The following is a 25,163-nucleotide window of genomic DNA, read 5'->3' on the forward strand; positions in this document are numbered from 1 at the left end:
AAAAAAATGCCAGATTATGTTTGAAAATCTGTCACATTTTCACCTATGGAAAAACTTCTAACAATGATGTGTGTTTTAGAAAACACTCATCAGTAACAGAGATAGAGAATTTTCTGCTTAAAGAAACATGACAGTTAAGGAGAGAAATAATTTGAAGTCAGAACTTTAAATTCACATCAACAATAACCTAAGTGGAACTGAAGCAACTGTCTCATGTGTGCGCGTGTGTGCGCGCACACGCACCCTCCACATATGCTAGGTCAGAAGGCTATAGGCTTTGCATAATCATTTCTAATCCTCATAACAACCTTACGAGGTAGCCACTATTCCTCATTATACATATGAATCAAAGACATATTGAATGGCATGACTATAATGTTAAAAAACTAGTAATAACTGACAGCAGAGGGGTTCCAAACTCAGATATGACTTCTAAGTCCATGTTCTATGTGTGCTTTTCCACTCCTCCAACACACTATTGTGACTTCCTGTCCCAGATTTCAAATATTCTGTTCCACTGGAACCACAAAGCAGGGTCAGAGAAATTCTAAATCTCCTAACTACATTCATATCCTAGATTTCTTCTTGCAATAAGAAGCAGAACATATATCTTACTTCAAGTCCCAATTTTTAGTTAAGAAAATAATGAACACCATTATAAAGCTCTCAGCTGTTCCCAATTTACCATTTCAGGACTGTTTAGTCTGAGCCAAAACATAGCTTTCTTGGCTCCTTAAAGAATGGACCCTTATTAATTTTTCAATATTTTAACCAACTCAATAAACAAAGATTAAAAAGAAAATGAAAAAGTAAAGGAGTTTCTTCAAAAGATTCGTAACATTTTATAGGCTGAGTACCTGTCAAGAACTCTAAAGGATCTGAGACTTTAGCCTACTTGTCAGCCAACAAGCTAGCCTACCACAGTTGAATGGAGGCTGGCAGAAGGCATGAGACTCCTGCGTGTCAGAGGACTTTATTACTCACAGCACGGCAAGTGGCATGAGCAGCAAGTCTGTATCAGTTCCTCTTGCCCCCCAAATCTCACAGGGGCAACATATATGGGTATAGATGGATACCTGCACATACAATACATCACATTAAAGGAGAGAAAGTCTAAGCTGAGGGAACCCAAATCTTTTATAATAGACAGTACACATGCCTGTACTTTGTTCGAAGGGAGACATTATTTTACTGGATAATAAGCATGATTGTCCTTTCTTCCAAAAGATAGTCCTGAACAAAGGGCAGTTAGTGCCTCACTCCCAAGATATGCCGAAACATGAGACCCACGGAAAATTATCTCCCAAGGTGTACATTCCTTATTGACCAAGGATCAGAAGTTGCAGCCTCACCACAGAAAATACACAAGGTAAAATAATTAAATATCATAAGCATCAAATTCTCTGTGGTTCTGCCCTTAGAGTCTGGGACAGAGGCAGGCAAATCCTGATTCTCACCTTCCAAGTCTCATTCTTATTTCCCAGGCAGCATTCTGACTTGACTCATAGGCTGTGCCACTCATTCAAAATTCCATTAAGCACCATGAATTAGGTACTACGTGTTAGGGTAGCTTAAAAGCCAGTCAGACACCAAGTCTAAGCAATCCCAATTATTGTTCCACCCTAGCACCAAATATTATCGGCTCAGATAATAACACTTCAGTGAAAGGAACTATAAAAAAAAAATCACCCCCACTTAGTTCAACTAAAAGTATGATTTTTTACAAAGCTGTTGTGATGGGACCAATACTTCATAATCCTTGGGGTGTATCTCACAGTTTACAGAAGTCCTACAGACTGAAAAATGAGGTATAACTGTTATTTAGTAGATGAGCACTAGACTGTATCTGAATTACATTCTAATTCTACTGATGATTACCTATAAAAGATCGCCAAAATCACTTAATTACTACTACTCATTATCTCAGAGCTACTGAAAATGAGTAAACATTCTGTAACAACCTAAAATCCTTAGAGGAAGTAAGTAAAAGAAACGACAGGAAAGTTATCAATTTGTACCTAATGATATATAATGTTCATAAAGATCTAAAATAAAATGATGGAAATTGACAATTATATTCAGTTCTTATTACACGGAAAATATATGCTAGAATTATGTCTTTAGGAGAGTGCATAAAATCAACTAACTAAAATACTTATTTCCTAACATGAAAATGAAAAAAATTTTCTGTGCTCTTCAGTAACTGATATTACTCAAATGTGAGCAGTTACAGCACGTAAAATCTGATTAATACGCTCTCAAATACTAATGCTTCCTTACCTACTTTTCCATCTAAAAGAAGTGTTAGGACTAGAAACAAAAGCAACAAGAAAACAGGAGGCACCACAGCTGTCTGTCAATGCAAGAATGGAGAGTGTCTTTGAAGTATTAGACTCTGATGTTGGAACCTGATGGGAAATGACAACCCCATGGCTCTGGCATCTGCTTTCAACAGATGCCCTCAGCAAAGACAGGTGATTTCTTGATTCAGTATTCCCTAGAAGGGTATTGTGCTGTCATTCAGGAAAAGATAATGAAAAGTCAGTCTATAACATTAAAGCCTTGTTGAATAAGATGTACAGCTCAAGAATTTCTAAGCTACTCCATGATGTTAAAATATTAACCATAAGTACAGTGGAGAGGGAAAAAAAGTATGAAGTAGATATTAGAAAAAGTGAAGAAAAAAATGCTTTAAAGCCAACAGTTATGAGAAACAATAACAAGCAGACCTTAGTGACCTGCAGCAACCAATAATGGAAGGCTCCTTTTGAGCACAGGCACTTTGAGAAGCAAGGGGGCAAACAAAAACAGATGCTGCAAGGAGAAACCACAGCTGCTAACCAGAGGGTAGATTATATGCATGCTCAGTGAGAAAAGGACTGTGAGTCATACAACTATTAAGCCACGTGGAAGGACGAGACTTTATTTTTTTTAAGGGGGGAGGGGCAGCTCTATGCACAGTTGTCTGTAGGAAATTCTACAAAGTGTTTCAATTTCACCAAGAAATAATGCAGTATAATGACATTCAAACATCAAAGTGATATTTGAGAATGACACTATACTTCAACCCCTATAAAATTTATTAGACTATAAATTTGGCATTTTGAATTCATGTAGTATTATTTATTAAGTGGTTCTTGAAAAACTTTTATTTTCAAAAGACAAATGTTAGAGCCTCATCACATAACTTTCACTAAAATAAATTCCAGATGGAAGAAAAAGATAAACATGAAAAATGAATCATAAAAAACTAGCAAAACATTCTAGTGAATAGTCACTCAATTCTAGAATGAGGGATGGACTTTCAAAGCATCAAATAAAGAAATAATTCACAAATGAAAAGATTTCTAGATTTAGCTACATAAAAAGGAAAACTGCAGTCTATCAAAAAGCAAAATGATAACAACAACTCATAGATAAAGCCTGGCCCAAGGACATAAACAGATTCAAAAATGAAAATTATCAATGACCAAGATGTATATGAAAATATATTCAACCTCACTGTTAATCAAAAGAAATGTAAAGAATAAGACACTATAATTCACCCATCAAATTTAAAAGTTTTCAAAGATATTACCCAATGTTGGCAAGGCTAGTTTGAATTGGGCACTTCCCCATATACCGCTGATGGAAATTCAAAATGAGGTAACCTGTCTAGAAGGAAATTTGCCAATATGAATCAAGAGCCTTAAAAATGTTCATACCCATTGATCCAAGAATTCAATCTCTAGCAATTTTTAAAACCAAATAAAGATGCATAAAAAACGATGTACATTTCAGTTATTTAATAGAGTAGGAAATTAGAAACAACTTCAATGTCCAACAATAGGTAAAGGCTAAATAAAATACAGTATACCCTCAAAGTGAAATATCCTGCAACCTTTAAAAATAATATTATAGACTTGATTCCTTAATATGGAAATAAGAATGCTCAGAGGGTAAAAACTAGAACACTCAAAATATTAAACTATATACACAGTATGAGCCAATTGTTTCCTTTTAAAATGTACATTTTATACACTCAGTATATACACATACAAAGACCGACAGGTATGTATGTACAAGGTGATGAGTGTGGGGGTATGAAGGAAATACACCAAAATGTTAATGCTTACTCAAGGTTGGTAGAATAAGGAGCGTTTTGTATTTTCTTCTTTATGCTTTTACTATTCTAAATTTTCTACAATAAGCAAGCATGCTTCTGTTATAAGGAAACACTATTAATATTATACTACTTTAAAAGTATTATATTTCAGAATGTAAACTGTATTCTAACCATATATATTTTATTCATAAGAATGATGTATCCAGACAGCTATAGGTTAATTATAAGTTGGTATTATATACAATTATTTTGTTTTTATGGGGCACAACTTGGCCTGCTACCAAACATCATCACTGTGCTGTCATGTTTTATTGCTAATCCAATATTATATGTCATATAATTTTTAAAATGCAAATTACTATGAAAGTATGCAAGTTTTAATGTCGAAAATCATGCTTTCATGTAAATTATTTTCATAAAGGAAACCCCCAAAACTATACAATTTGAATTGTTATAATTAGTCTGATAATGAAGTAAGCGATAACAAAAACATGTCACCTTGACCATCTCTAAGATATCTGAACTGATGCATGATTAATCTAATGTTGATGTACTTTCTGCCTAGGTCAATGTCAACTAGTCACTGAAAATCAAATGGATCTGTTTATACAGTAGGCCCTCCTTATCTACAGATGGGGAACCCACAGATATGGAGGGCCAATTGTACTAGGCCATTTTACATAAGGGACTTGAGCATCTGTGGATTTTGGTATTCGCTGGGGTCCTAGAACCAATCCCCCATGGATACTGAGGGACAAGCACACAGTATACTTTTTATTTGCATTAATTATGATACCTTAGTACATTTCTACTGCATGAGAAAGGAAAGTCTAATGTAACATAAAAAAAGTCTATGTCAAACTGACTTCCCAATATAACTCTAGTAGGCTTTGGATTCCAAAACAAAAGCAGTCCTGGAGGAGGGTAAAAAAGAACAACAAAACAAAACAAAACAAAAAAACCCAAGTGCAAGCTACTATGCTAAACAAAACTGCTTCATCTTTGATGTATCCAGATTAAGACAAATTTTACAGCCGGTGTACTGTGCCCCTTAAAAAAATACTGTATTGGGCTTCCCTGGTGGCGCAGTGGTTGAGAGTCCTCCTGCCGATGCAGGGGACACGGGTTCGTGCCCTGGTCCGGGAGGATCCCACATGCCGCGGAGCGGCTGGGCCCATGAGCCATGGCCGCTGAGCCTGCGCTCCGCAACGGTAGAGGCCACAGCAGTGAGAGGCCCGCGTACCGAAAAAAAAAAAAAACAACTGTATTTACGGAGCAAGGATCATCCTTACTTGAGCTATTTAACAAGGCACTAAATATTGGATGCTGAAATTAAAAGCAAGTTACAGTAAACTAATTACAAAGAAATGACAAATTCCACAAACCAGGCCAAAGAAAACCCCATTAGTATACCTTAAATGTTCAAGTGGCTCCTACACAGCAGCACACTGGCAGCTACCAATACGACCAAATGGATTCAGACAGTTTATTACTAACACAGACAGAGAAAGCATGATCTGTATGGTGTCACTTCCCCATGTCCCTAGTCCCACAGGACAAAACCAAACTGGAGGGAAGGACCAAATAACAGACAACATGCACAGAGGGTTGCTCTGTCATGGAGAAGCCAACTCTAGACTGCAGCTTTGCAATTTTATACTCACGACTGTATCTGAAAGAATGTCCCATGTCTCACCAGAATGAGGGAAAGAGATAATAAACTGCCTTGAGGCAGCCTCCCACAAGATAGGGAGGTGGACACAAAATGACCTTATGTCATCTATCTTGCCATGTACCAGGGAGGATCAGAGAGTCTTTCCCCAAGATTTGAGTCAGACTGTGGTTCAGCCTTGCCTATGTGGAAATGTGCAAGATCACCAAGATACCATGGCAAAGCCATTCCTCTAGTTTATAGTCATACAAATAGAATAAGAAGTCAGTACATAAAATTATCATGCTTGTCCCATAATTTTAAGTTTAGAAATTTGACAAGCATTTACTATCAACTGTTGCAGAGAGACACTGCAGTCAACCAAACACTATAGGGTATTTTTGTATAGAAAGTGTTATCTGCCCTCAAAGAGTTTAAACTCCTCTTGAGGGAAGCAATGTAAAGCTAAGAGCACAACTGCACCTGGCTACGTACTGATATTAAATAGTAACTTAAACAACTAACAATAGAGGAATGATTAAATCAAATATGGTGCATACATACAATAGACTATTAGGCAGTCGTTAAAAATCATGTTATAAAGCATTTTTCTTCAGTGGAACAGTGGCATAAACAAAACTCTCAGAAAGAACAATTTGGAAGAAAAGTATACAACAGACTATAATGGAAAGATTTTAAGGCAACAACATTACATAAATCAATGTTGAGAAAACATTCAGTCATGAGTTGATGAGGTTTTTTACAAGAGAAGCAGTGAAAATATATACAGCAATTATTTCTGAGAGCTTATGGCAAATGGAGGACAGTAGACCAATGTAAGAAGAGAAAACTAGACCAAGACACATGAAAATAATTTTAAACAATTTAGAGCTATACTACTGGAAAATCTGCTAAACCCAAGCCAAAATAGGCATTCATCTCACAATTTTTCCTGGACTTCATCTACAAATATAATTTTCAAGATGGGATTAGTTAAAACAACAGATTAATGCTCAAAACATTTTATAATAATTTTTTTTTTTTTTTTTGATATGATTTCAATTTTCTTAAATTTACTGTGGCTTGATTTGTGACCCAAGATGTGATCTATCCTGGAGAATGTTCCACGTGGACTTGAGAACAAAGTGTAATCTGCTGTCTCTGGATGGAATGTCCTATGAATAACAAATCTATCTGGTCTATTGTGTCATTTAAAGCTTCTGTTTCCTTATTTATTTTCATTTTGGATGATCTGTCCATTGGTGTAAGTGAGGTGTTAAAGTCCCCCACTATTATTGTGTCACTGTCGATTCCCTATTTTATAGCTGTTAGCATTTGCCTTATGTATTGAGGTGCTCCTATGTTGGGTGCACATATATTTATAATTGTTATATCTTCTTCTTGGATTGATCCCTTGATCATTATGTAGTGTCCTTCCTTGTCTCTTGTAACATTCCTTATTTAAAAGTCTAGTTTATCTGATATGAGCATTGTTACCCCAGCTTCCTTTTGATTTCCATTTGCATGGAATATCTTTTTCCATCCCCTCACTTTCAGTCTGTATGTGTTCCTAGGTCTGAAGTGGGTCTCTTGTAGACAGCATATAGATGGGTCTTGTTTTTGTATCCATTCAGCGAGCCTGTGTCTTTTGGTTGGAGCATTTAATCCATTCACGTTTAAGGTAATTATCGATTTCTATGTTCCTATGACCATTTTCTTAATTGTTTTGGGTTTGTTTTTGTAGGTCCTTTTCTTCTCTCGTGTTTCCCACTTAGAGAAGTTCCTTTAGCATTTGTTGTAGAGCTAGTTTGGTGGTGCTGAATTCTCTTAGCTTCTGCTTGTCTGTAAAGCTTTAGATTTCTCCATCGAATCTGAATGAGATCCTTGCCGGGTAATCTTGGTTGTTGGTTCTTCTCTTTCATCACTTTAAGTATATCATGCCACTCCCTTCTGGCCTGTAGAGTTTCTGCTGAGAATTCAGCTGTTAACCTTATGGGAGTTCCCCTGTATGTTATTTGTCATTTTTCCCTAGCTGCTTTCAATAATTTTTCTTTGTCTTTAATTTTTGTCAGTTTGATTACTATGTGTCTCGGCATGTTTCTCCTTGGGTTTATCCTGCCTGGGAAGCTCTGTGCTTCCTGGACTTGGGTGGCTATTTCCTTTCCCATGTTAGGGAAGTTTTCGACTATAATCTCTTCAAATATTTTCTCTGGTCCTTTCTCTCTCTCCTCTCCTCCTGGGACCCCTATACTGCAAATGTTGTTGCGTTTAATGTTGTCCCAGAGGTCTCCTAGGCTGTCTTCATTTCTTTTCATTCTTTTTTCTATATTCTTTTCCGCAGCAGTGAATTCCACCATTCTGTCTTTCAGGTCACTTCTCCGTTCTTCTGCCTCAGTTATTCTGCTATTGCTTCCTTCTAGTGTAGTTTTCAGTTCAGTTATTGTATTGTTCATCTCTGTTTGTTTGTCCTTTAATTCTTCTAGGTCTATGTTAAACATTTCTTGCATCTTCTCCATCTTTGCCTCCATTCTTTTTCCGAGGTTCTGGATCATCTTCACTATCATTAATCTGAATTCTTTTTCTGGAAGGTTGCCTATCTCCAATTCATTTAGTTCTTTTTCTGGTGTTTTACCTTGTTCCTTCATCTGGTACATAGCCCTCTGCCTTTTCATCTTGTCTATCTTTCTGTGAATGTGGTCTTTGTTCCACAGGCTTCAGGATTGTAGTTTTCTTGCTTCTGCTGTCTGCCCTCTGGTGGATGAGGCTATATCCATAATGCCAAACATTATTTAATGTCATAAACATTACTTACAAATCAATTTTATTAGTTAACCTAAATATTTAAAAGCAGTCAACTATTCTAAAATAAAAACATATTCAGTGATACAATATAACAATATATAAAAACTATAGCTAATTTGCAACTGTTAAATTTTAATAATCATATCTCTGCTTATGAAGCAATTAATAAGCTGTTATTTCTTTTTGCTTTCTGATAGCTTTTCTTTTTTTAAATAATATAACAAAACAATAAAAACAAAAATCAGAGAGACAGTAAGAAGTCCAATCTGACTGAAGAACAGGTACATACATGAGAAGTATTTGGAAAACATAGTGGAAAAGGAAAGAGACAAACTGTGGAGGGACCTGAAAAGGCACCCAGGGTAAGAAGCAGGCTAAATTGAACAAATGTGCTAAACATCTACTGTGTACCACACACTATACTAAATGTTGGAATGGCAACAAAGCAACTATACTCAAAAACCTCCAAAATCAATAAAAAGAGAAATGTAAACAAATACCATATTTCTTTGATCTTACAATGCACATTTTCGTCTAATGTTAACATTTCTAAAATCCATGTATGTGCTTATTGTGGTAGTATTTCTCTTTTTCTGGAAAAGTTATTAAATTGATAATGAATGTTACAATAGGGGAAATATATTAATTGCAATAAAGGATCACAGCAGCTACATTAGAGGGATAGAGTAATCCCTATATGTAGAGGATGCAGGAAAGGGAAAAGGTAATAAAGAAAGGCCTGATCTTGGATACAAAAGATCAACAGGAGTTCACAAGGCAGAAAAGAGGGAGAAGAAGGACATCAACAGTAAGGGCAAAAATAACATGAAAACATGGAATAGCATGATACTTTCAAGGAACAGCATGGAATTTGGCAGGCTGGAATGTAGAGTTTTGGGACACTATGAGACTAAACTGAAAAGCAGGTAGGCCAGGAATGCAAGAAGGATATAACAGCTAAAAGCCTATCAATGTAATATACCATATTAATGCAATAAAAGACAAAAAACTAGATATAAAAAGGAATTTCTTCAACCTGAAAAAGGGCATCTATGAAAAACACCAGAGCTAATATCATATTTAATGGTGAAAGACTGAATGCATTCCTCCTAAATTCAGGAATAAGACAAGAATGTCCACTCTCACCATATCCACTCAACACTGTACTAGAAGTTCTAGCCAGGATGATTAGGCAAGAAACTGAAATAAAAGGCATCCAGATTCGAAAGGAAGTATAACTATCTCTATTTGCAGATGACATGATCGTACATACAGAAAATGCTAATGAATCCATTAAAAGACTATTAGAATGAAGAAACAAGTTCAGCAAGGTTGCAAGATAAAAGACCACTATGTAAAAGTCAATTATAGGGACTTCCCTGGTGGTCCAGTGGTAAAGAATCCGCCTTCCAATGCAGGGGACACAGGTTCAATCCCTGGTCGGGGAACTAAGATCCCACATGCTGTGGGGCAACTAAGCCTGTGTGCCACAACTACTGAGCTTGTGTGCCTCAACTAGAGAGCCTGCATGCCGCAAAGTACAGAGCCCATGCATTCTGGAGCCCACGACACAACTAGAGAAGAGGAAACCCACATGCCACAACTAGAGAGAAGCCTGTGTGCTGCAACAAAGAGCCCGTGCACCGCAACGAGCACTGCAATGAAAGATCCCACGTGCCACAATGAAGATCCCACATGCCACAACGAACACCTGACACAGCCAACTAAATAAAGATAAATAAATAAATAAATACTAAAAATAATAATAATAAATAAAGTCTACTAAAAAAAAAGTCAATTATATTTGGGTCCAGTGGTTAGGACTCCGTACTTTCACTGCCTAGGGCCCAGGTTCAATCCCTGGTCAGGGAACTAAGATTCCACAAGCCACGTGGTGCAGCCACAAAAAAAAAAAAACAAAAAAAAACGTATTTCAATAAACTAGCAATGAATATCCCAAAAATGAAATTAAGAAAAAATTCTATTTTTTCTATATGATAGTATGTCAGAAAATAAAGACTGAGGAAAACAACAAAATATTATTGAAAGAAACTAAAGATACAAATAAATCAAAAGACATCCCATATTCATGGACTGGAAAACTTAATATTGTTAAGATGGTAAAATTTCCCCAAATTGACCTACAGATTCAACACGACCCCTATCAAAATCCCAAACTGAATTTTCTGAAGAAATTGACAAGCTGATCCTAAAATTCATATTGGTCTCGAAACAGCCAAAGCAATCTTGAAAAAGAACAATGTTGGAAGAAGACTCACACCTCCTGATTACAAAACTTAATACAGAGCTACAGAAATCAAGATAGAGTGGTACCAGGATAAGAACAGATATACAGGGCTTTCCTGGTAGCGCAGTGGTTGAGAGTCTGCCTGCCGATGCAGGGGACACGGCTTTGTGCCCCGGTCCGGGAAGATCCCACATGCCGCAGAGCAGCTAGGCCCGTGAGCCATGGCCGCTGAGCCTGCGCGTCTGGAGCCTGTGCTCCACAACAGGAAGGAAAGGCCACAACAGTGAGAGGCCCGCATACCGCAAAAAAAAAAAAAAAAAAAAGAACAGATATACAAATCAATGGAATAGAATTGAGAGTCCAGAAATAAATGTTCACATTTATGGTCAGTTGATTTTCAACAAGGGTAACAAGAAAACTGGATGAGGAAAGAAAGGTATTTTCCGGAAATGGTGCTGGGACAACTAGATATACATATGCAAAAGAACAAAGTTGGACCCTGATCTCACACCATACATAAAGGACTCAAGATGGACAGATAGCCAAGAGGCACATGAAAAGATGTTCAACATCACTAATTATTAGAGAAATGCAAATCAAAACTATAATGAGGTATCACCTCACACCAGTCAGAATGGCCATCATCAAAAAATCTATAAACAACAAATGCTGGAGAGGGTGTGGAGAAAAGGGAACCCTCTTGCACTGTTGGTGGGAATGTAAATTGGCAAAGCCATTATGGATAACAGTATGGAGGTTCCTTAAAAAACTAAAAATAGAACTACCATACGACCCAGTAATCCCACTCCTGTGCATATATCCAGAGAAAACCGTAATTCAAAAGGATACATGCATCCCAATGTTCATTGCAGCACTACTTGCAATAGCCAGGACATGGAAGCAACCTAAATGTCCATCAATGGAGGAATGGATAAAGAAGATGTGGTATATATATACCATGGAATATTATTCAGCCATAAAAAAGAATGAAATAATGCCATCTGTAGCAACATAGAGGGACCTAGAGATTGTTATACTGAGTCAGACAGAGAAAGACAGAGAAAGTCAGACAGAGAAAGACAAATATCATATGATATCGCTTATATGTGGAATCTAAAAAAATGATACAAATGAAACTATTTACAAAACAGAAAGAGTCACAGATGTAGAAAACCAACTTATGGTTACCAAGGGGAAAGGGGGGAGATAAACTGCGGGATTGGGATTGACATATACACACTACTACATATAAAAGATAACGAATAAGAACCTACTGTATAGCACAGGGAACTCTATTAGGTGCTCTGTAATGACCTATATGGGAATGGAGTCTAGAAGAGAGTGGATATATGTATATGCACGGCTGATTCAGTTTGCTGTACAGCAGAAACTAACACAACGTTGTAAATCAACTATACTCCAATAAAAAAAATTAATTTAAAAAAAAAGTACCGGGCTTCCCTGGTGGTGCAGTGGTTGAGAGTTGGCCTGCCGATGCAGGGGACGTGGGTTCGTGCCCCGGTCCAGGAAGATCTCACATGACGCGGAGCGGTTGGGCCCGTGAGCCATGGCCGCTGAGCCTGCACGTCCAGAGCCTGTGCTCCGCAACGGGAGAGGCCACAACAGTGAGAGGCCCGCGTACCGAAAAACAAAAAAGTACCAATACACCTGAGGGGTAAAATACAGTATTTACTGGTAAGAAAAAAGTTATAATTGAAAAACAAACAAACAAAAGAACTCAAGATGGATAATATGTCTAATGTAAGTGCTAAAACTATAAAACCAAAAGAAAACAAAAGAGTAAATCTTCATAACCCTGGGTTAGGCAATGGCTCCTTAGATATGACACAGAAAGCACAAGCAACATAAGAAAAAAAAAGATAAAATGGGCTTCATCAAAATTTTCAAATTTTGTGTTTCAAAGCAGACGACCCACAGACTAGGAAAGAAACATTTGCAAGCTATATACTTGGGTAAGGGTTTTATGTATAGAAGAAAAAGAAAAAAAAATTCTTATAACTCAGTAATAAGGAAAAGACAACCCAATTAGAAAGTGGACAGAATCTAAACAGACATTCCCTTAGGAAGATATACAAATGGACAATAAACACATGAAAGGAGGTCAACATCATTAGTCATTCACAAAATGCAAATCAAAACCATAATGAGATTATACTTCACACTTACTAGGATGACTGTAAACAAAAATACAGATAGCAACAAGTGTTGTTGAAGATATGAAGAAACTGGAATCCTCATACACTGCTACTGGAAATGTAATATGGTGCAGCCACTTTGGAAAACAATTCAGCATTTCCTCAAAATGTCAAACATAGAATTAACATATGATCCAAGACGCAAGAGGGAAGAGATATGGGAACATATGTATATGTATAACTGATTCACTTTGTTATAAAGCAGAAACTAACACACCATTGTAAAGCAATTATACCCCAATGAAGATGTTAAAAAAAAAAACCATATGATCCAGCAATTCTACTCCTACATGTATAAGAGAAATGAAAACATACATCTACCCAACTTTTACATAATATTCATAGCAGTATTATTTATAATAGCCAAAGAATGGAAACAACCCAACTGTCCATCAACTGATGAATGGACAAACAAAATGTACAATAGAATATTATTCAGATATAAAACGGAATGAAGTACTGATATATGCTACAACATAAATGAACTTTAAACATGATAAACGAAAGAAGACTATCACAAAGGGCCACATACTGTAAGAATCTATTTATATAAAATGTTCAGAATCAACAAATCTATAAATACAAAAAGTATGTTAGAGGTTGCCTAGGTCTAGATTGGTGGCGGGGTGGGGGGATATGCTAATGGGTATGGGGTTTCTTTTTGAAGTGATAAAAATATCCCAAAATTAGACTGCAGTGATGAGTGTACAACTAACAACCAATAAACTATATACTTTAAATGAGTGAATTTTTGGCATGTGAATTATATCTCAGTAAAATGTTAAAAAGAAAAGAAGTAGGCAGGGATATATCTGGAAAAAGATGGTCCATGTACTAAAACACAAAATAGGACCTCTACCTCACACTATACATAAAAATCAACTCCACATTGATGAGGAACTGAAACACCCAAAACAAACCTTTAAAACCTTTAGTAAAAAACAAACATGAATATATTTTACACATTCTTAAACAAGACACAAAAAATAGTGACTATAAAAGACTGATAAATTTGACTGTATTAAAATGTAGAACATTTGTTCAGCAAATGACTCCTTAAAAAGCAAAAAAGACAAGTTACAAACTAGGAGAAAATACAATATACAAAACTGACAAATGATTAGTATAGTATTAGTATTTGGGGCAAAATAAATTATTTCACAGTACAGGAAACATATATGGCCAAGTAGGTAAGACATTTGAAGATATGTTAATGAAACTGGTGATCAGGGAAATATAAACCAAGAAAGGTATCACCTCGAACCAGTCAGAATGGCCACCATCAAAAAGTCTACAAGCAATAAATGCTGGAGAGGGTGTGGAGAAAATGGAGCCCTCTTGCACTGTTGGTGGGAATGTAAATTGATACAGCCACTATGGAGAACAGTATGGAGGTTCCTTAAGAAACTAAAAACAGAACTACCATATGACCCAGCAATCCCGCTACTGGGCATATACCCTAAGAAAACCATAATTCAAAAAGAGTCATGTACCACAATGTTCACTGCAGCTCTGTTTACAGTAGCCAGGACATGGAAGCAACCTAAGTGTCCATCAACAGATGAATGGATAAAGATGTATATACAATGGAATATTACTCAGTCTTAAAAAAGAATGAAATAATGCCATTTGCAGCCACATGGATGGATCTAGATTATCATACTAAATGAAGTAAATTAGACAGAGAAAGACAAATGTTATATGATATCACTTATATGTGGAATCTTTAAAAAACGACACAAATGACCTTATTTACAAAACAGAAACAGACTCACAGATATAGAAGACAAACTTATGGTTACCAAAGGAGAAAGGAGGGGGGAGGGATAAATTAGGAGTTTGGGATTAACGGATACTATATATAAAATAGATAAACAACAAGGACTTACTATATAGCACTGGGAACTATATTCAATATCTTGTAATAACCTATAATGGAAAAGAATCTGAAAAAAATATATATATATATACACACACATACGCACATATATATAAATAACTGAGTCACTTTGCTGTACACCTGAAACTAACACAGCATTGTAAATCAACTACACTTCAATTAAAAAAAATAGTTTCATACTACAAAAAAAAAAGACGTCATTGAACTACCATTTTAAACTCGTTTGGGGGAATTCCCTAGCAGTCCAGTGGTTAGGATTCCGTGCTTCCACTGCAGGGGGTGCGGGTTCAATTCCTGGTCGGTCAACTAAGATCTCGCATGCCTCAGTGCAGCCAAAAAAATTAAAAATAATAAACTCGTTTGGCCAAAATGTTTAAATCTGACAATACTATGTGTTGGAGGAGATACGAATTCATAGGATCTCTTACAGAGGTTGATGGAAAGGTAAACTGTAAACCAGTTGGCATTATCTCCTTAATTTGAACATTAACATACCATACAATCCAGCTATTCCACTCCCAAGAATAAACACAAGAGAAATTCTTGCACATGCACAACAGAAGACATGTATAATAACGCTTATAGCAGCACTGCTCACAAGAGCAAAAATATGTTAACAACCCAAATGGCCAGGAGTGAGACAGTGGATAAACTATACTATTGTCACACAATGAAAGATAATGGAGCCACCAAAAAGAATGAACTACAGGGACTTCCCTGGAGGCGCAGTGGTTAAGAATCTGCCTGCCAATGCAGGGGACACAGGTTCAAGCCCTGGTCCGGGAAGATGCCACATGCCGTGGAGCAACTTAAGCCCGTGCGCCACAACTACTGAAGCCTGCTCACCTAGAGACCGTGCTCCACAACAAGAGAAGCCACCGCAATGAGAAGCCCGCACACCGCAATGAAGAGTAGCCCCCACTTGCCACAACCAGAGAAAAGCCTGTGTGTGGCAACGAAGACCCAACGCAGCCATAAATAAAATAAATAAATATATAATTTTTAAAAAAACAGAATGAACTACAGCTTCATATAACAATTTGGATGAATCTGAGCAACTTAATATTAAGTAATATAACATAAAAATTACCAGTTATATAAAGCAGAGTTGTGTATTAGCTTTTTCACATTTTTGTAAAGTTCAAAACAAGGAATAAGCAACGTATTATTAAGGAGCTGGCTTACTGGATAGAAGGTGTTTTAGTAGCAACAAGTGACAATCAGATTTGCATATTAGAGTGCTCCAGCTACAGTGTGAAAGACTAATTGGACTTGAAGCAAACTGAACATGAGGCAGAGAGATCATTTGGGAAAACTGTTGATAGGTCCAGTTAAAGGTGAGGAGAGAAGGACCTGAACAACAATAATGGCAGTGAGAACAGACAGGAAGGAAACAGATCTGAAAGCTATTCAAACAGTTATGATCAAGAGGCCTTAGGTCCTAACCAGATATAGAGGGTGAGGGACAGTGAAGAGTCAAGAATAATTCCCAACTTTCTGGTCTGGGAGATCAGGGGGCCTAGGGTCAATAACAAAAGTTGATCTTTTTCTGACATTTTGAGTTTGAAGAGACTCTAGGAAGTCAATATTCATATAGTATCCTCTTTTTATGATTAAGTATAAAATCTGATCCTTCCCCCTTCAAAGCCCATCCTCCATCTCCATTATAAAGCCCCCTCTGATGTTCTACCAACACAATCATGTCACCGCTCCCTCTTCAAACTTGCACATCACTCTGTTTTCACTTAAGACATTTATCTTACTCTAGCCCAGCACTGCTCAATCTCAATCACCACTGACATTTTGGACCAGGTAACTCTCTGTTGTGTGGGCAGTCTTGTTCATTGTAGGAAGCTTAGCAGCATCCCTGGCTTCTACCCACTAGATATCAGTAGTATCCCCAAGTTGTGACAGTCAAAAATGTCCCCGGACATTACCAAATATCTCCTGGGGGCAAGTTCCCCCACTCCTTGAAACCTTGATCTAGCCTATATAATAGATACATGAGTACTTATTTTATACCACTAGGAAATCATAAGTTCCTTAAAGGCAGCAACTTTATCACCCTGTCCATTTACATAAAATAGATATGACAAATCCATTCTTACATACTAATCAAGGTAAATTAAGGAGATAGCTATGTTCAATTTACTATTTTTAATGTATAAATATCTTTAAAAGTAATTGATTTCTCATTGACACAGACATCCCCAACCAATTAGCTCAAAGTATTAAGGATTTATATATTGTAATTACTTTTTTAAGAGGGGAAAATTTCTATGCTGCACATTCTAGAGTCTCTCAGGGACATAATAACGTAGAGAAGTCATTTCTGAATGAAATCCAGATACACAAATGCTCTAGAATTGGTTAGTCTCAATAGAGTTCAAATAAAATTTTATGGCACAGTTATTTTATTTCTGTTTCTTGTCACCTTGAATCCCTAATATTATACATAAAATTCCACTGAAAGGAACTTAAACAATTAATTTAAAAGTGACAACAATCTCTATCACAAATTATAAGAGTACACAGATTAACAACGTCCACAAATAGGGAAGAACTTACTTTCTTATTTGGAAAAAAAACTTTAAAAAAATTTTGCGGTCAAAAAATATATGAGACAATATCCATTGTTTAATTATCCATTACAGTCCATTGACTAGTATTCTGTAAGTGGAATGCTATCAATTTATAATTTATTTGAAACAGGAGAAATGTAAAGATTAAAAGTTAGACCTTTAGCAGACTGAATACACTAGTTTAAAGTGAGACTAAACACAAATTTAAATTATTGTTATAAAACTCACTTGTACAGTTTTCTTTTATTACATTAAATGGTTCCCTGGAGTATAAGGTATTTTTTCCTATAAAAGGGAAGCAGAGAAAACTTCCTGAAACTTTTCAGAAAACTGATTATAAGAGTGTTACAATGCTTCAAGAACTACCTAAATACACACAAAGTGTAGAGAAAAGAAAAAGGTTTCCCCTTCTACATCATGATGATGAACAGCCTCTGTACGATGGGGGTGGGCATCATACAGTTTAAGTATCCCTTAGAGTGTACTGCTGGGATAGACTAGGAGAGTGATATGCCCTTTTGCAAAGTTTCACTGTATGCCTTGGAACTTAAATATCACCTCCCAGGAAATCAATATGCTCTAAGTATTCAATTATTTTTATTTGTGAAGTGTCCTTAACATCATCTCTCATGCTGTCAATGAGGTTCTGGATCTTGTACATCTTTATGCTTTTGATGATAAATAAATGCTTCAGAGTTTATGTTACAAATAATCTAAATCAAAATATTAAATTTTAAACTTAATCAAGTGTCACTATAACCCCAATTCAAAAATATCCCAATCAACCATTTCTGTTCTTTTACCTGTCATGCAGTATATATAATTTTTTTCATAAAACATCGTAAGCTCATATTGTTCAAAAGCAACTAATTTAGCTGCTTAACACAGTCCTAATTCTAAACTATGGCTTACTCTCCATAATGACTCCTTAAAGCATTTTGCTCTATTGAGTACTTATTCCTATGCTTGTAACTTTGTTCTCCCAGATAACACTGCCTCACTTAAGATTAAAATTTAAGACAATAATTTCCCCAGACATCTACCTTCCCCTTCACCTTAGCAAAAGTCAGGTAACTCCTCCCTTCCATTGCTAACAAATTTCCACCCACTCCATGAAGATCCCCCCTCCCCCTCTTGCATTTTAACACTGAACTCTCTACTAGTTCCCTCCTTTCAGCCTCCAAGTATGTTTGAGAAAATATAGAGTGAACCTGCAGTTAACATCTGCCCTTAACATGCAATGTCATTCTCAACTCCGTATCAGTGCAATTTCTCCCCTGACAGTCTGCAACTGTCCCTCCTGCTTAATCATAACTTGATCCCATACTGATCATTTACCTCAAGATTCAGCTATATCTAACTCTATAGGAAAGTTTCTCAAACTAACTTAACCCCCAATAAAATTAAGCCTCATGCCCCAGTTCCATATCACTTAATTGTACAGTTTATTAAAACATACAATTTTGAACATTATATATTATAACTCTTTTCTAATTGTTACATATATTACTGTACACATTCACCTAGTTTGTAAACCCTTCGAGGATCATGTTTCCAAAGTTAGAGTTCAATAAAAAGCTTGCTTAATGAATCTATTCTAAAACCAACAGAGGGGCATGAAGACAAGCTATGCAAATACCATGCACAAAACAAAACACACTGCACCACAAACAAAAACTATATAATCTATGAAACTAAATAAGCATTCATCTTTCAGATTAAATAACCTATTTATTAGCACAGTGTTTATTTTAATAGTAGCTTTGTTATAAGAAGAGAAAGTGTTGCAATGGAAATAACACTGGAATAGTGCTAGAGTTGGAAAACCTAGCCTCTGACCCACACTCTGCCATACACTAGCCATTTAACTTCCGGCAAATCACTTAACCTCTCTCAACAACAAAGAGTAATTACTATGCACTCTACAAAGCTCAAAGGGTTATTATTAGGATACAATAGGGTAATATATATCAAAGTGCTCAGAATTTATAAAGAGCTGTATAAATCGTATTATTTTAATGATAAACGTACCCTCCAATTTAAGATAACATTTTATTTTAAAGTGTGAACTTGCAAAAGAAAGAAATTAAGGGGCAACTATTTATGCTATAGAAGAATTCATCACTGAATAAAATAAATCACTGCAAGGTTCAGCAATTCAAATTCAATCTGAAGCAATTAAAATATGAGTCAACCGTCAAAAGTGTCCTTCACATTCAATTTTTCAGTAAGATATTTATTACATAAAGCAAGGCAGATATTTGAATCAGGCCACAAAATCACAAGGTTATTCCACTGAATGCACTAAGATGGCCTTCACCTATGTTACAAAATCAGATGCTGCACAGTTTAACTGGCTCCATTTTACAAGCCGATACAATGCACCATGCCCCACAGTTGAAGAGGTGAACCAGCACATGTAGGAAATACTAGAGTTGACTCCAGGTTTACAGGAAAACACGTGATTAACCAGGACACAGCACAATCTGATGTATGTAAAGAATTCCTAAATCTGTTTCACAGACCTATTGTTTATGGACATAAAGAAGTATGAAGAAGCAGAGGGAGCAGCTGCAAGTAGACTGAGACTTATTTGTAGCACTGGTGACAAAGTCAAATATGAAAAGTTTCAGGATTTGTTTGGGTAGCCATTAAAATCACTTCCAAGCTCTCTTAAAGTCAACAAATTATCACAGTATCCAGACAGACTTTTTAAAGTTCTAGGCAATTTCCCTTTGTCTTGCCAAATCTACCCACAGACCAGCAAAGATAAGACATTACAACCAGAGTTAGCTACTTTCCTGAAATGGGTAACCAACTTTCTGATCCCTATTTTTATGTTTTTATATGGGTGAGGATTTTAATCAAGAAGTATCTGGAGGGACTTCCCTGGCCGTCCAGTGGTTAAGACTCCATGGGAACTAAGATCCCACATGCCGCGTGGCCAAAAAAAAAAAAAAAGTATCTGCAAGGCATATCAATTCAAAAAAGGTCACAAGCACAAACCACCAAATGGAGATTCAAGTAAATTGGCAAACTCTCCCTTTTAAATGTTAATTGCCTGGAAAGGCTGCCATAATTATTTAGCGTTGAGCTCCATCCCAGCAAAGGAAGAGGAGTGAGGTTGAAGACGGAAAAAGAAATAAGGAGGGCGGCAGGAGAGAGGGGACAGGTGAAGAAGAACAGACACCAGAAATACAAAGAGAAATAAAAAGGTACCAAAGATAAACTTTGCCATCAGCAACCTATTATCCACTTTCCCTCACAGGAAGACTATTAATAGACAAAACAAGATTTTGCTGCTACATATTCTAGGGGCATTCTTTTCTTAACGCAAATTTATCCAACAGTAGGGAACTGGAGAAATTATAGTTTCCTGGTAAGTTTCTAGTCACTACAGACATAATATGATGAAAAAAATGGGTCTGCTTTACTCAAGTCTATCAAAAAGAATACTGAACTAGAACATGAACACTTGGTTCCTAGCTTTGGTTTTGACCCTCTTGACAAGTAGCTTTAGGTTAGTCACCAAACTTTTATCAATGTTCTCATTCACTCAAACAATAAATATATCTTGAGTGCCTAAAAACTGAGCTATTTTAGAGTTTCCCAACCCTGACTGCACATTAGAATCACCTGGGAATTCTTAAAAAACAAAACAAACCAACAAACAAAAAAACCCTCTCTTTGCCCCTGAGACTGATTAAATTGGTCTAGGGTGGGGCCCAGGCATAGGTTTAAAAAATAAAACACACTCCCTTGTGATTTTAACATGCAGGCAAGGTGGTAAACCACAGGTCTATTTCATCTTATGTATATGTAAGGAACAGCAAAATAATGTGAAAAGCCCTTTCCCTTCCTTTGAAATTTATCAATTTCCCCTTCTAATCCAATTTTGTTTCAACCTAGGTTCTCACCACCTCACACCTAGATTAACAAATAGCTTTCTACCTATTTTCTCTTCTTTCAATCTCTTCCCAACCCAATAAACCACTGCTGTCTAATCAATTTGGTACTGAAACAATATCCCACTGAGAGTCATTTTAAGTATAACAATATCAACAAACAGAACTGTTTTCATCAAGCAGAGAATATACTGTATATACATATTTGTATGTCTGTATGTATATGTGTATGTATGTACGGCATGTATGTATAATCTCAAACATGCTCTGTTTGTCTTCAGTTCCATTTATATATAATGGATACTAGTCTCTTTACATATAAGATTATTGTCCCTAACTAGTTCATGGCTGAATTTGGTCAAAAATGAATGGCAAATGAGTCACTCACAGATTTCTCATTTAAATTTTGAAGTGTTCCCACAAGGAACATATATTCAATTTTTAAAAAAGTAAAATGCGGTGGAATTATCTCAAAAAGTCCTCTGTTACTGTAGGCACTGATAAAGTTTATGATGAATGAATTTTACCAAGAACAAATATGGTTCTGGTTTGTGTTAAAACTTGCCTCAGAAAACAAACTGAAGCCTTAAAAGCCAGTGGTTATAACCACATAAGATGATATTCATATTTATGAAAAATATTATTAAGTACAATATAAGCAATATATAATGAGAAAATTGAACAAGTATGTGACTCTTTCCCTGCCTTTAAGGAGCTCTCCATCTTCTCAGGGAAAGCAAAACATAAAAAGAAAATAAAGCCAGCACTAGCAGGTAAGTGGTAAAGACTATAAGTACCACAGGAATTCAAAGAAACAGGAGACTACTGTGGACTAAGGGAGTTGGAGACAGCATCTTGGAAAAGCTGGAGCTTGAACAAAATTAAATAGGTGGAGAAAAGAAGGAAATCTCGTGCATGTGGATGACCTTCTACAAAGATAAGGCAAATATTCATAAACTATATTTGAGGGACAGAGAGCTGACCTAGTTGGAACAGAGGGTTCTATGTAGGAGCATTTGAAGAGTTACAGTTGCAATAATAAATTGGAGCCAGGCAGTGAAAGCCCTGAATGCCAAGAGAGGATGCTTCAACTTTGTCCTATAGATAAAGAAATCTTTTATAGGTAACAAGTAAAACAACATATCTCTATAATGATGCAGTCTGAAACCATTTTTCTTCATGCCTTTGAAGAACATACTAAGTAGTATAATATCTTGCCAATGTATCATGAATATGTGAACATATTGTTTGTTCAGAGTGAAGGAGTAAATACTCAAACATGCTTTCCAAAATACAAAATCACTGATCAACTACACATTTCTAGTTCTTAGGATAATTCCTAAGAGAATAATTGGGTAGAAGGCTTCAATTTTAGGTTTTCCTCCTCTCCCCACCCTCACCCAAACACACACCTTGATTTAATATCTAGAAACGTAATACAATGAAACAGTGTTATTCTGAAAATAAGAGGTCTTTTATTGCTTCTCATTATGAGTGAATTTACTTACTATATTGCTTCAAAATCACTAAATCTATTAAAATCAATCTGTCCATGATTTCTTTCAGCAAAGCAAATAAAAACAGACACATAAATAACAAATTTAAAGATTAAAAAAGTAAAAAATCCTTCATCAAACCAAAACACATCTAAAATAATCGGCATTGGCTTATAAGGCAGAGGGGAAAGAGAGTGTGTTCATAACAAAAAATGCCATCCACAACAAAGAGTACCAGAGAGTATATGAAGAACATTACAATAGCCAACTTCTTGTCCAAAATGATAAACCATTAACCCACAACTCCAAGAAGAATGGAGTTAATTTTGTTTCTCAAAAATGCCCTTAAAATTTCTGGTTATATCTGCAATAAAAATTAAGACTCCAACATAACTCAGAACAAGGACTCTTTCCCCTAGTAAACCAGACACATAAGTGATTGATGATTTAATTTTCCACTGCAGCAAATACTAATTTAACCACCACTATCTCAACACCAGGAAAATGACAAATCTCAGTCTTTAAAGGCATATGTGACAAGAAGGCAAGAATATTCTAGGATGATTAAAACACACACAAAATAAAAACACAGAAAAACCGTGGCAATACTGCTGCTGTACTAGGAAAAGGGATATACCATTCTTGCAGGCACGTATGGCTTTAAAGAATATGTATAGATTATGATGTTATGTATTGCCTTTTTTTCCTCCGGGAAAGATGGGAACATCCACGAGAGTTAGCAGTGCATTCAGGAAGGTGTCAATACCTCCCTTACCGGGGAAACTCGCTTTAACAATAATGCTCTTTCACCCCTCACATCCCACCCGATTTCCATACACCCTTCAGTCAGCATTCCCGCCCCCGCCCCCACCTTTCCCTGCTCTTCCCCTCACATTCAGAACTGGCTGCTCTGACTTTGTCAGTCTCGCCGCCCCCGCGCACCCGCCCAGACCAGCAGAGTCCAACAACGCAGCCACGCAGCCACCCACTCCCCCCACCTCCTCCTTCTCAGCCCAGCTTCCCCTCCCCCTCCCCGTCCTGTCACCTGCTTGGGTGGTGTCCGTCAGGTCGTAGCCGCTGCCCGGGAAGTCTCGGAGTTTCCTACCACTGAGGCTCAGGATGCCGGAGTTGCCCGCCTCCTCCAGGGCCCGGTCCAGGCTCCTCACGGTGTGTTGAGGCTGTAGGCTCCCCGGGTTCCACTGCGGCCCGTTGGGGAACGGCTGACCGAGAAGAGTCGGTACCGGGATGGGCACCACCAGGGTCCCGCCGCCGCCGCCGCCGCCGCCTCCCACTCCGGCTCCGCCACCTCCCCCTCCGGCCGCGCCACAGCCACCGCTACTTCCACCTCCACCACAACCGCCGCCCCCACTGTTACCACCACCTCCCTGACTCGCCGCCATGTTCCTGGGAGAGAGAATAGCCCCCGACAATACTCTCAGCTTGTGCCGCGAGTGTAGGGGGTTCTTAGGACGCATGCGCAGGCTGGGGGCGGGGTGGGGGGGCGAGGTAGAGGGTGGGAAGGAACTAGGGGGCGGGCTGGGAGGAGGTGTTGGGGATGAAGAGGCGCTGTTCAAACGCGCAGAATGCTTGCTTTAAGAAACGTGTGATCAAAGGAAGGATGCTGAATCCCGGTTCCGCTGCTTTGGGTACCAAAATCTTGCGAAGCGACACCAGCTTGACTGTAAGTCATTTGGCGATATGCCCCCAAATCTCCGTGTTGCTTCACCTTTTGCGTCTGCAAAACAAAGGTAAATATATTAGATAGAGATGAAAGGGATTCATTTCAGAATATTTTGAAACAGCGTTTAGAAGGACTATCAGGGAGCTGACTGAAATGCTTACAGCAAATGCCTCAGGAATCCTTTAGCAGTGTTAACACGGAGAGAAACTTTGGGGAGGAAAATGGGTGCAGAATTGAGTTTTAAGCCTATATGAATTTTGCCATAATTCAGAATTCCAAAATAGGAAAAGACTTTTAAAGTGTTTTCAAGGAAGCCTCTCGTTTCAGTGCGTGTGGGTCTCAGCCAAACTGCTGCCTTCCAAAACTTGGAAAAGTTCTCGGCATTCTGTCCTCTTAAGTCTTTGAAGTTGTGCCAAGATCTCCAAAATATCTCGAGTTTCTTCTCATCATGTCAGCATGGCTGATGTAAAACTCTTTGATCATCAAACAACCTTAAAGTTTATTTTTGAAATACAGGTTTTGGTTTTAGGTAGAATTCTGAAGATTTAACACTGTGGATATGAAGCTAATCAATCTT

General features: G+C 37.2%; 1 protein-coding gene across 6 annotated transcripts in view; it reads right to left on the bottom strand.

Moving 5' to 3' along the window:
* LRCH2 (leucine rich repeats and calponin homology domain containing 2) overlaps nucleotides 1–24,362 on the bottom strand; it is a 96,160-nt gene extending 71,798 nt beyond the window's left edge. For 2 of the 6 annotated variants that reach the window (XR_007474709.1, XR_007474708.1), the window contains exon 1: nucleotides 23,951–24,362. Coding sequence is in view for 4 of the 6 variants with exons in the window: in XM_004283974.3 (XP_004284022.2) it covers nucleotides 23,951–24,305 (355 nt within the window). In the remaining 2 variants the exon portion in view is untranslated. The remainder of the gene's footprint in view (nucleotides 1–23,950) is intronic. The other 4 variants (XM_004283974.3, XM_004283973.3, XM_049704489.1 and 1 more) reach the window with 2 other exon arrangements.
* Between the last annotated feature and the right edge of the window lie 801 nt (nucleotides 24,363–25,163).

This window comes from Orcinus orca, chromosome X (assembly GCF_937001465.1).
Source record: "Orcinus orca chromosome X, mOrcOrc1.1, whole genome shotgun sequence".
In the NCBI taxonomy this organism is placed as follows: domain Eukaryota; kingdom Metazoa; phylum Chordata; class Mammalia; order Artiodactyla; family Delphinidae; genus Orcinus; species Orcinus orca.